This window comes from Podarcis muralis, chromosome 6 (assembly GCF_964188315.1).
Source record: "Podarcis muralis chromosome 6, rPodMur119.hap1.1, whole genome shotgun sequence".
NCBI classification, from domain to species: Eukaryota; Metazoa; Chordata; class Lepidosauria; order Squamata; family Lacertidae; genus Podarcis; species Podarcis muralis.
Window position 1 is genome coordinate 63033810 of NC_135660.1, and position 13067 is coordinate 63046876.

Below are 13067 nucleotides of genomic sequence, written 5' to 3' on the forward strand. Positions count from 1 at the left end.
CGAGTGCGGATTGTCCGAGCGCGTGTTTACTCCTCCAGTAAAACAAGGAGCAGATAAAGCCCCTCTCTGGGAAGAAAACCTCATAATTTACTCCGGAGTAAAGATCGAACCCAGGCTACCAAACCACGGAAACGAAGTGAACTACTAGACAAGGCACAGGGGGGAGGGGGTTATCGCTTCATTTTTAATTATGCTTTTCTGATGTATTTTGTGTTTTTCTCTTGTGAACCGCCCTGAGATCTACGGATGAAGGGCGGTATAAAAAAATATAGTAAATGAATAAATAAATGACACAGGATTGGAGCCCAAGCTTAAATGCACGGGAGGGAGGGGGAGACTCTTAAATGTATTGCAAAACATCGCCGTTGATTGGAGTTGGGAGCACGTCTGAAATGGCTCTTGGATGCACGCGACTGACTTGCCTTAGGTTGAGTCGCCGGGCCTGTTTCTGCGATGCAGTCCTAAACTATGGAGTGGAGCTTACATCTGCGCAAGTGCGCGCAGGATCTAGCGCAACGTGTGGCATGCTCACTTCGAAGCGGTGGGTGAGCCGCCGACCGACCAACCAGTTCCACAGGGCTTCCTTCCTTCCTAAAGTGCTGAGCTCCACCACCCGGTGATCCGAAGAGGCGTTAGGAGCAACTCACTAACCCTGCTCTTTTCAATGGCCTGAAGCGCAACCAACTGGGACCAGAGCAGAACAATCCAACTGTGTACGCCTACTCTAGACGGCAGCCTCGTTGCGCGCCTAAGTGTCCATAAACGCTCCAACCGTAGGGCAGGGTCCTTCCTGCTGGCAGCCACTGGGATGTGCCCCGGAGCACTTGGCTGCCTTTACGGGAGAGTAGGCCTTATTGGGAACCCAGCGAAGGTCTCCTTGTGAGCCACTGCGCCTAGGCTCGCCCTAGACGGCTGGTTGACCCAAGCGCACCTGCCTTTCCCAGTCAAGCCGCTGGCTTGGCTTGGCTTGGGGTGGGGGCTGCGAGGACATCTGCGGAGGCAGGAGAGGCGCTCAGCATCCGCTTTGCAACTGCGGCTGGCTCCCAAGTGCTTTCTGCAGAGCGCAGGAGAGAGGCGGAGACGGGAAAGGCGCAAAGCCCGCCCAAGGCAGGCAGAGTGCATCGACGGGGCGGAGCCTGCCGGGCCCGAGGGGCAATTAAGGATGAACTTTCGGTGAACTAATTGATCGCACGGCCCAAGGTAAAGTGGGCAGCGACCTGGGCCGAGGATGCCTATAAAAGGGGGCCCCCGCCGCGGCGCTGGGCCCTTGCGCTCACTCGCCAGCCCCCGGGGGAAGTCTGCCAGCCTGCCCGCCAGCCTGACGGCAGGTGCCCGCCCCGCTCGCTGCAGCCCGGCCCCGGCGGCCAGCATGGGTTTCTCTGCCTTGCTGCCCAGCGCTGTGCTCACCTTCGTGCTGCTGCCGCTGCTCCTCTTCCTGGCCGCAGTGAAGCTGTGGGACTTGTACTGCCTGCGCGGCCGCGATCCCAGCTGCCCGCTGCCCCTGCCCCCTGGCACCATGGGGCTGCCCTTTTTCGGGGAGACGCTGCAGTTAGTGTTGCAGGTGAGGAGAAGGAAGAGGGACGACGGGGGAGAGAGAGAAAAAACACAAACCAAACAGGTGCCTTTGAGCTCCCCAGATTGATCCACCCCTCTTCTTTTCGCTCTCTTTTTGCAGCGGCGGAAATTCCTGCAGCTGAAGCGGCGCAAGTACGGCTACATCTACAAGACGCACCTCTTCGGGCGGCCCACGGTGCGCGTGATGGGGGTGGACAATGTGCGCCACATCCTGCTGGGCGAGCACCGGCTGGTGGCAGTGCAGTGGCCGGCGTCGGTGCGCACCATCCTGGGCGCCGGCTGCCTGTCCAACCTCCACGACGGGCAGCACAAGCACCGCAAGAAGGCAAGCGGGGAGCGGCTCTGCCGGACGAAGGAGGCACCGCCGTAGCTCCGGGGCGGGGGGGGGCGGGGCGCGCGCAGCTCTCTGAAAGGCACGCCAGCCTCGATGGGGCCGGAGGGCTCCCTGTAGCGGGTTGGGGTGGCTCCGAGCCCGCGGGTGAGGGAAGAGAAGTTGTGGAGCCATTAGGTGACTTTTGATTCTGGACTTCTGAAGATTCCTTTCCTTTCTTAGCCCGGCTGTGTAGTGGGGACCTCTTTCTGCTCATTTTTGCGGACTGGGGGCCTGGTCTTCTGCCCCCGATGGCGCCAGTGGGGGCGGGGGGGATCTGCTCCAGAAGTCTGCCGTCGTCTCTTGGAGAGGGCGCCCATTTTCATTGAAATGAGCCCCCAAATTCTAGATTTCAGCCTCAACTTGGAGTCTTTAGAATTCCACGCAGGTCTGCGGAACGCGCTTCTTCCTAGTAGCAACTCAAACCTAGACGCATATACTCAGAAGTCACACTGATTTCACGTCGGGCTCTTCCCAGGCAGGACTGCAGTCCAAGCGTGTTCAGGGATTGCAAGCCCGCGCGCGTTTCCCTGCCTGCCTGCCTGCTTCCTGGAAGAAATCCCCGACGTGTTCGGTGATGGGCTTTTATTTCTGGGTAAACACAGGTCGGCTCTGGCTTTCTGGGGAAGAGTTCTAAGGGAAAGAGGACGAGGTTAGAAGGCCAGGGTGCTAAAAACACATCTGGGGGAAAGACCGTTCCAATAAAAGCGACTCCCATAAAACGAATGGCGCCTTCCATAAATAGCCTCGAGAAGTAAAAGGGAGCAATCGAGAGACCATAAAAAGAGGTCTTGGCGCCCCGGCCTTCCACACCACGCGGCGAAGTCTCCTTGATTTCAAAGGTGCTTTCTTCCCTTTCAAGTCACGGGGCGCAGGAGTGCCAAAATGCGAAGCGACATTTGGAGGAAACGGCACTGTTGACGCCCCCCCTCCAACTCCCCACAGTCCTGCTCCGAAGGTTTTCTTTTGGAAAGGCGCCTCCTAACTCAAAACCGCGAAACAACAGTTTTCTCTCTCCTCTGCTTTGAACTGGGGACTTTTGGAGCCTCGATCCGCCCCGTCGAGTTCGGTGGGATTTACTCTGATGTCCAGCCATCTGCTTGCAGCCTTAATCGCCGAGTTTAGCGCCTGGAACCTGTTTGCATTTGGGTCGACTCCTGAGCAGACTTACTTGGAAGCAAGTACGAGGCTGGCTCTCCGCGCCCCTGGTCTTGGCTTGCAGCAAGGCAGAAACAACCCCCTGGATTCGAATCCACGGCCTTGCCAAACGAGCCACCGAAGTTTTTAACCGCGGGCGCGCAGACCTCTTTAAAAAAAACCTCTCGCCATTTTTTGTGGGAGGACCCACTTGGCAAGCAGAAGAGCGCAGGACGAAGCGCTGCGGCTTTCCCCCAGACTTGGAGCACTTGTTTAGCTTTGCGGGGTTTTTTTCCCTTTAAAAAAAGTTCCTCCCGTCCGAGGGTCCCCTTAATAGTAACCGCCTCTCCTTCCGCCGCAGGTAATCATGCGCGCTTTCTCCCGGGAGTCCCTGCAGCACTACATGCCGGTCATCCAGGAAGAGGTGAGCGCCTGCCTGCGCCAATGGCTCCTGGTGAGCGCCGGCGGCGGCGGCGGCGGCTCTTGTCTGCTTGTTTACCCGGAGGTGAAACGCCTCATGTTCCGCATCGCCATGCGCATCCTACTGGGCTTCCGGCCCAGCCCGACGGCGGGCTCGGACGGCGAGCAGCACCTCATGGAGGCCTTCGAGGAGATGATCCGCAACCTCTTCTCGCTACCCATCGACTTGCCTTTCAGCGGCCTCTACAAGGTAAAGGGTGGTCTGAGAGGTTGTGGGGGAGGGAGGTGGGGGGTGGCCCGAGGGGGACCCCCTGGCCGGTCATGACAAGCGGCGCTCGGAAGGAGGGAGCCCGCCTCTCTGAAGGCATCCGCTCTTGCTTCCAGGGCTTGAGGGCGCGCGATGTCATCCACGCCAAGATCGAGGAGAGCATCCAGGCGAAGCTGGCCGGGAAGGAGCCCCCCGACGGCTACAAGGACGCGCTGCAGTTGCTGATGGAGCACACGCGGGGCAACGGGGAGCAGCTCAACATGCAGGTGGGGAGAGGTCAAGATCCTGACCGGGCTCTCTCTCTCTCTCTCTCAGCTTTGGGGGCCGGGGATTCCAGTGCTGGAAGTGGTCTAGTAGCCACCAGGGACTCTGGGACGCCCCTGAGTCAAGCACCTGCTCTTTCGACGTTAGGGTTGCCAGCAGGCTGGGTTTTTAAAGGCTGCATAGCAGGCAGAAAGTCACCAGGTGCAGCCTTTCCTGGTCCGGCAGATTCAGTTGCGGAGAAAGCACTATTGGCATTTCCTCCATTCAAATGATGGAGTTAAATATGGTCCCCCCCCCCCCCACACACATTGTAAAGAGGCTGGAAATATCTGTCTAATGAGGGTAGATGTCCTGTTTACAGCATTCAGGGTTTCTGTGTGTAGTGACAAGGCGGACGAAACTCAACAATTCTTCCTCTGCTGTTAGATCTCCATGTCTGAGAAAGGCTTTCTGCCTGTCTGTGCAGCGTTAAAATAGGTTCCTTTGAGAAGAGATTGTATTGGTGTGTGTGCGTGCAGGCATGCAAGGCCATCATGCTTTTCATTCAGAGACCCCCCCCCCAGCATACGTTGATGCTCTTTGTTCCCATTTTATGCTCATTTTAGAAAGCATCCTTTCCCCCAGGATCATTCAAAACACTGATTTTAAAATAGAGTTCTCCTTGACATACCTCAATTTTTTTTCTGCAGGGGTGTTTTATTATTTACTGTTCGGCATGTTGTGATGGGTGGTGCTGGGACATGGGTGGCGCTGTGGTCTAAACCACTGAGCCTAGGGCTTACTGATCGGAAGGTCAGCGGTTCGAATCCCCGCAGCAGGGCGAGCTCCCGTTGCTCGGTCCCAGCTCCTGCCAACCCAGCAGTCCGAAAGCTGACATGCTAGTAGATAAATAGGTACCACTCTGGCGGGAAGGTAAACGGCATTTCCGGGCGCTGCTCTGGTTTCGCTAGAAGCGGCTTAGTCATGCTGATCACATGACCTGGAAAAACTGTCTGCGGACAAACGCCGGCTGCCTCGGCCAGTAAAGCAAGATGAATGCCGCAACCGAGACTGGACTTAACTGTCAGGGGTCTTTTACCTTTACCTTTTATGTTGTGATGAAAAGCAGTGGGCTGGCCTTCTCAGGTGGTGACCTGCCTGGATGTTTGGCATCACATTCAGGGTTTCCCCCCCCCCCAATAAAAAACCCCACCTTTCTTTGAATTGAAGTAATGTTCATTCATTGGACTCTAGGGGTATATATACAGTGGTACCTCGGGTTACATACGCTTCAGGTTACATACGCTTCAGGTTACACACTCTGCTAACCAAGGAATAGTGCCTCAGGTTAAGAACTTTGCTTCAGGATGAGAACAGAAATTGTGGCGCGGCGGCAGCAGGAGGCCCCATTAGCTAAAGTGGTGCTTCAGGTTAAGAACAGTTTCAGGTTAAGAAAGGACCTCTGGAACGAATTAAGTACTTAACCTGAGGTACCACTGTATTCCTGTACATGTCTGTTCAGAAATAAGTGCCATTGAGCTTACAGGTAAGGTTACACCTATTAGGACTGTCACCTGTTAAGAAACAGTTGATTGCATGAGTTTTAATTGGCTGCTTTTAAAGCTTCATGCATGTTCTGTAGGAGCAAGGCATAGTTCTAAGGGAAAACTGAATTCTTTGAGAGCTAGTGTGGTTGTAGTGGTTACAAGTGTTGGACTCTGAGTGAGAGAGCTTTGAATCTCCACCCAGCCATGAAGCCGCTTGAGAGCGACTTTGGGTCAATCTCTTTCTCAGCCTGTCCTACAGGGTCGCTGTGACGGTAAAATGGTGAGGAGGAGTGATCTGTGTCCTCTGGCTTCAGCACGTGGGGTGGGGTGGGCAGTTGGAATATTATAATAGTGGTGGCGGTGAGGATGACTAATTTGTTTTAGTTGATGTCCTCTTGTTGCAACAGGCATAAGGTTAGTTGAACTTGGGTCCCTCTGAAATCAATGTGAAAATGCTAGTTGCATCCTAGTGATATGTTTCTGTATATGCTGGAAGCTGCCCAGAGTGGCTGGGGTAACCCAGTCAGATGGGCAGGGTACAAATAATAAAATTATTATTACTATTAGTAGTAGTTGTAGTAGTAGTAGTATTAAACAACTGGCTGATCAATGAATTGCTATGGTCCTCAAGTTCTCATAAGGATCTCAGTGCTCGGTGTGTAGGAAGTGGGCACAACTGGAGCTGCTCTCCAATTTTCTTAGCTACCCTGTCCTTCTCCCAAAACTTTTTAGTCTTTAGTTTTTAGTCTTTTTAGACTACACACAGAAGGATGCATAATATACCTTTGTCCCAGAGTTAAAGAATGAAATTACTATGTGCTGAAAGCTGGGTTAGAACCCATCACCTGGACATCCAAGTTTTCAAAGCGGCCGGGTTTTTATGTTTGGCATGGAGGAATATTCAGCATGTGACTATGCCCATGCAGTCACAAGTGGAGCAGCCCTGCCATGGGACTAGTTCACACTTGGGTGCTAAACCTATGACAGCTTTGTTCTCTTAATTCACAACAGGGTTTGAGACCCGCACTGTGCTCCACTCTTGCTTATTTATTTAGCCCATTTATATCCTGCTCTACACCTGGGTGGGTCAATGAGAACACTCCCCAACACCAAACCAATTCCTAAAACATGCAACAATACCAATAAAAAATCACGCAATAGGAGCAGCAGTTAGGGAGCAATCTGAAATTATAGTGGCAGTGTCACCTAGAGGGCTGAGTCAGATAAGTGTTAACCTGACATCTAACTACCAGCCATTTTCTCTTGCATGTTTCTTAACTCCTGGAAAGTGCTTGCTTCTACTGTCTCTTACAACCACATTCTTGTCTTGACTCTGCAGTACAGGAATGAGGAACCTGTGGCCCTCCAGATGTTGGTGGACATCCATCATTATTGACTATGCTGACTAGGACTGATGGGAAGTCAAGCCCAGGAACATCTGGAGGACCAAAAGTTCCCCATCCCTGCCTTACAACCTGACCTCTCTCTCCTCTCCTCTGCAATGGACTTTACTAAGGTCAAAGATGATATCCTTGCTGCTTGCCCAATTCAAAGGTGAATACTGTGCTCCCATCCTCCCTGATCTCCCTACTGCCTTAGACCCAGTTTATCAAAACGTTGCTTGCTTGGCTCCCTCTGTATCTTACCTTCTTCAACTCTGCTCTTAGTCAGTGGAAGATTTCTCGCTTCTCATTGCAAGGGATTATCAGATAGTTAATGAATTTGACTCAGCAAGATGCAATTGTTGTGGGGAAACCAGATGGAAAGTGACAGTAGAGAACAGAAGTGGAAGTCCTGCTAGTGCAAGGATTAGTACTAGCACAATGGGATTTCCCCTCTTCCTCTCTTCACATGCCCTGCGCCATCCCATAGACCAGGGATTCTCAAACTTGGCTCTCCATCTGTGTTTGGACTCTCATCATCCCTAGCTAGCAGGACCCGTAGTCAGGGGTGATGGGAATTGTAGTCCAAAAACATATGGAGACCCAAGTTTAGGAAACCCTGCCATAGACCATGCAGTGTGATCTGCTATCCTCCTGCCTCATGTCCTTGCGCATTATCAAACCATCTTTAGGGCAAGTTGGTGTCATCTTTAGTAGGGTAAAGTGGCTGACTAGGGAGTGGCTGATAACTATGTGCATCAGCCTCTCCCTTCATTTCTTAAATCAGCAATGCAGATGTCAAAGGAATGTGGAAAGTAAAGGGAGTGGATTGCAGTATATTCAGGTGGAGAAGAGCAGGTGGATATTGAGTGTGCAATTTGAAGCCAAGGGGGAAGGTGTGGAATGGGAAGGTGGTAGCCCTTGAAAGCACTGGGAGAAGAACAGGCCATTCAGACTGGCAGAAAAGAGCAATAAGAGGCACCCATGAACTTAGCACAACAACATGGCCATTAAGTACCGGGATCTGTATCCCTGGGAAGTTTGCTTCTGCAGCCACTTTGTGTGTGTGTGATATCCCTGAAATAAAAGGATTCTGATGCAAAGTACAGGCTGATTTTCTTTCTCCTGTTTTTCCTCTCCACCTGAAGGAGCTGAAAGAATCTGCGACGGAGCTTCTTTTTGCTGGGCACGAGACAACTGCCAGTGCTGCTACATCCTTGATTACTTTCCTAGGCCTTCACCAAGATGTGCTGCAGAAAGTGAGGAAGGAATTGCAGGAGAAGGTGGGTGCTGTCTAAGTGTTTGGAAGACAGGTTGTACCGTGCATGAAGCAGGCTGCTGTGATCCTGTAGACAGTCTTGGAAATGGAGCTGGGAGACTTGGTTTGGAAACCCTGCTGGCACAGATTACAAATGAGTCTGGTCATATTAACAAAGCTATTAATAAATAGGTGGAATGATGCTCAGGTATGATTCTAAAGGGGTTGCATTTGGCACTGTGGTCTAAACCACTGAGCCTCTTGGGCTTGCTCATCGGAAGGTCGGCGGTTCGAATCCCCGCGACAGGGTGAGCTCCCGTTCTTTGGTCCCTGCTCCTGCCAACCTAGCAGTTCAAAAGCACGTCAAAGTGCAAGTAGATAAATAGGTACTGCTCCGGTGGGAAGGTAAACGGCGTTTCTGTGTGCTGCTCTGGTTTTGCCAGAAGTGGCTTAGTCATGCTGGCCACATCACCTGGAAAAACTCTGCGGACAAACATTGGCTCCCTCGGCTGGTAAAGTGAGATGAGTACCGCAACTCCAGAGTCGTTTGCAACTGGACTGTCAGGGGTCCTATACCTTTACCTTTTAAAGGTGATTTCTCCTTTGTGTAACAGAATGACCTCCCCCAGCTCACCCCTTAAATCTGTTCTAGGGTTCTCCCCAATCTTCTGGAGCAGATTTGGGTATGGTAATGCAACTATTTAGTTGACTGCTGCCCAAGGTCTGTACTGAATATGCCAAACTTCTGCCAGTCTCTTTGTATATATCTTACCCACTAGGGTGCATATAAAATATTTTCCTTTGTAGAAGTAGTGATATAAAGAGATAAAGATTAGCTTTACTAATTAAAATATTACATTTTTTTAAAGATAAAAAAGATCTCCTCCGTTTAAATGGGCGGTGTCTTTTTCTAGATGGTTAATGTTTCAAATATAAGAAAATATCACTGGCAGATGAATCGTTCTCTGTTCTCTTAAAAGGGAATTGTTGCCAAGAACCAGGGCCATTGTGTCCCGTTTCACCGCTAGAGGTGAAACAGGAAGTACCGCCTTGCCCTGCCACTGCCGCCACTGCTGCAGGTGGTGACCCTGCTTCATTCATTCTGCTGCCTCCATCAGTGGTGGAGAAGCAGTACTGGCATCTGCGCAATTTCAGGCAAGATTTCACCCAAACCGTGAGATTTCTCCATAAGACCTTGTATGATACCAGCGCTGCTTCTGGAGGCAGTGGGGCAGGTAATCCACCTGCAGGGTTCCTGCCTTGGGGGCGTTGCTGCCTGAGGCTGTCTAATGGCAGGGCCAACTCTGCCAGGAACAAATATAATAGTCTGTTATAGTTACATAAGCTTTGTTAACGTGCCTGTATCCATATTTGATTGATTAAATCTCATTTTATTGTGACTGCCATTAATCAACAGATGTCTGTGCCATGCATGTGGCAAACTTTACAGGTGTGTATTTCAAACCGAGCAAGGGTCTCCCCCGCTCTTGGGAAGTACATCTCTTGAGTGGCATGTAGATTATGCCAGGAAATATGCGGGCAGAAATCTTTACTAAATATACAAAATAAACAAAACAACCATTCAGGAAGTGGCAACAAAAGTATGTGTAAAGTAGGAGGGGGTGGAGGAAAGAAGTCAGAACAGGGCTAAAATCTTTGCTTTCACCTTCAGGTGCAAAAGGAAGTGGAGGGAAATGTCATTTTTAACATGCCGTTTTAAACAATCTGTCCCTCTTCACAGGGAACTCTGGGAATGGTAGTTCTGTGAGGGGAATTAAGGGGTTTCCTTGCAACTCTCAGCACCCATAACAAACTACAGCTCCCATAATATTTTGTGGGAAACCATGGCTGTTTAATGTGGCATGGATACTGCTTGTTAAATGTATGGCGTGAATGTGACCTTAGCCTGGAAGTTCTTTTCCTGTGGCTACGTGGGATCTTGCTTTGGGACCTATTGCATGAATGCAGATGGTCCTGTAGGGTGTGGGTGCTGGATCGCTAAGCCTTCTCTCTACACTGGCACTCAAGACACATCCTTTGTTTTCAGGGATTGTTGGGCAACATGAGCCAAGAGAAGCATTTGGAAATGGAACTCTTGGAGCAACTGAAGTACACTGGCTGTGTCATCAAGGAGACTCTCCGTCTGAGTCCACCAGTTCCTGGAGGATTCAGAGTGGCTCTCAAGACTTTTGAGCTAAATGTAAGCAGGCAAAGCCCATTTTCATTAAGTCTCCATAACATCTCAGTTCTGCTGATTTTCCATGGAGATCCTTTTTTTAGTGCTTAGCATCGCAACAAAATATTGCAGCAATAACTGGACTGCTCATACCATAATAATAAAAAGTACATTTAGAATTTTTATAAGAGCAAACTTCCAACAGTTTCTGCATCGCTGCAATGCCTTGGGATAAGCTTTATCTGTCCCTCTCTGAAGCAATTTTGATTCTATGATTGGGGAGACAAAAAATGGCCTTTTTTGGATTATGATGTGGGTCCAAGTTACACAGATGTAGTTTCTGTGGAGTCACAGTTTGGGGTGAAATGGCAACTATTGAAATTGTTCTGTTCCAGAGTGCTTAAGCCTGTTTCTTTTGGTATTGGAATAAGTCAGACATAACTAGCTCTTTTCATGACATTTGTCATGCCAGAAAAGTAAGCTCTTGAAGCTGTTCTTATGCCTTGGTATGAGGAACTTAGCCAATGCTTGCCTTTCAGTCTTGCTCTTGCAAGACTGTGCTCTTGCAAATGTGCAAGAGAGAATTCTGGGAGTTACAGCTTCTCCAGTGTGATGCTAGGAAGAAAGTCTACCTGCTGAAAATCTCCGCTATGCAGCTTTAGAAAAGGTGCAGGAATACCTGTATGGAACTAGCAGCCCTCTTTCCCCCTCCTATAACAGTAAAGGTGTTGCCATCCTAATGCACTATGAATTAGGGAGCTATGTTTCACAGAGATTAGCTGTAGCTCTAGAGAAAGTGTGGCAGCCCAAGACATTTGTTACTTGAGGCAAAGGACGTGCTCTCTTTCATGTACCAAGGTATACCAGCACTGATTTTAGTGCTGAGAGAGTCCTCGACCGCAGCAGATGAACTATGGGGGTGCAGGCCAGGCCATGTGATTCTCAAAGCCCTGTCTGCTGTCCACCCATATCTGCTGCCTTAAGCAGTCGTTTCACTCTGCCTAATGGTAGGACCAGCTGTCCCCCATTTTATACACATGGTAGCCTCTGAACTTTCTTGGTACTGATCACCTGTGCCAGGTGTAGGGCAGCTTTGGCCCTCCAGGTGTTACTGAACTCAACCCCCCATCACTCCTGGTCATTGGCCATGCTTGCAAAGGCTGGTGAGAGTTGTAGTTTAGCAACATCTGGAGGTCCTATGTGCCTAGGAAGTGGTGCATGGAATTCGTTCTGTCTTCCCTGAGCGGGTGATCAGCTTTGAACGGTGAAAGAAGCATCTTTTCCATGTGTAGATTACCCTTAGTGAGTAAGGGGATGGCTTGGGTCATCTTGCTGGAGCTGTTAGACAAATCAGAAAGGTGCACTGTTAAATCAATCCTTAGTCTTATAGAAGAAGACAGCCTGTAAATCTATGTGATGAGTAGAGCCCAGACCATGCCTTGGAATCCATTTCCCCAATGCCATTGTGGTGAGGTGCATCATCTTTCAAAAGACGTTAATCTCTCCTAAATGGCTCCATACATGTGACCCGTTGTCTCTGTTTTGTGTCCTCATTCCATCTCTTGTTTCTTGTAGGGCTACCAGATTCCTAAAGGTTGGAATGTCATTTACAGTATCTGTGACACACATGATGTTGCGGAGCTTTTCACCAACAAAGATGAATTCAACCCCGACCGCTTCATGTCTCCTTTCCCAGAAGACTCCTCACGCTTCAGCTTCATCCCTTTTGGAGGGGGCTTGAGAAGCTGTGTAGGCAAAGAATTTGCAAAGATTCTTCTAAAAATCTTTACTGTAGAGTTGGCCCGGAACTGTGACTGGCAACTTTTAAATGGACCACCAACAATGAAGACCGGCCCTACTGTGTACCCAGAGGACAATCTGCCAACAAAATTCACAAGTTTCAATGGTCGGGTTTAATAAATTCCGGAACAGTATCACTGTGATCTTAACTTAAGTTTTGGTGAATTTAAAACATGCACAATGGCTTTTCATAGTGTCCTAAATTCAATATTATATATTTAAATTTATAATGTGTAATAGTTATTTATAAGTGTGTTTTCTAAGAATATTTTTAAAGCTATTTCATGTATTAAACTTTTTTTTTTTTTTTTTAGGCAAGCACTGTAATTATGAGTCCTTGGGATTCATAAATGGATAATTTTATTTCTATAGAAATAAAGTTTCCTTCTATTTAAGAATCGTACTCAAAGCTTGTTTACTAATTATGCTGAAACCATTTAAGGACCTTTATGTGTATCCAGACACATGGTCAAAAGTTAAATGGAATTATATGTATACTGTGAACCAAATTATGTCATAAATAAAAAAAACTGCAGCTAGAATGTTGGTGTTTGTTTACATTTATATGGGGAATTTTGACCTGCTATGAGAGTGTGTTCAGCCAAGTTAACACCTTGATCCTAAGCAGGCTTGACTTGGCAGTTCCACTGAAAACAGTAGAATTTGGTGGAATGTGCTAGTGTTTTAAAGAAGTATGGCCAAAATCAGAGATGGGCCTGGAAATAGATTTGTCCCTCCATCCCTCTTTACTCTGAAGACTGCACCTTGGGGGGGCAGTTAATTATCTGACCCACTTCATAAATAGTCAGCGTCTAATAAAGAAAGTTGACACCAACTTGAAGGAAGGTCATGAGAGCCTATGTGGTCACATGGTATGAGGTCATTGACGCA

General features: G+C 49.2%; 1 protein-coding gene across 1 annotated transcript; it reads left to right on the top strand.

Moving 5' to 3' along the window:
- The first annotated feature begins 266 nt into the window (after window positions 1–266).
- CYP26A1 (cytochrome P450 family 26 subfamily A member 1) lies at window positions 267–12710 on the top strand. The gene is made up of 7 exons (XM_028729780.2): window positions 267–1561; window positions 1676–1900; window positions 3444–3752; window positions 3887–4036; window positions 8091–8225; window positions 10248–10400; window positions 11952–12710. Exons 1-7 carry the CDS (start codon window positions 1229–1231, stop codon window positions 12291–12293), a joined length of 1647 nt encoding a protein of 548 aa, XP_028585613.2. The 5' UTR covers window positions 267–1228; the 3' UTR covers window positions 12294–12710.
- Window positions 12711–13067: the final 357 nt, after the last annotated feature.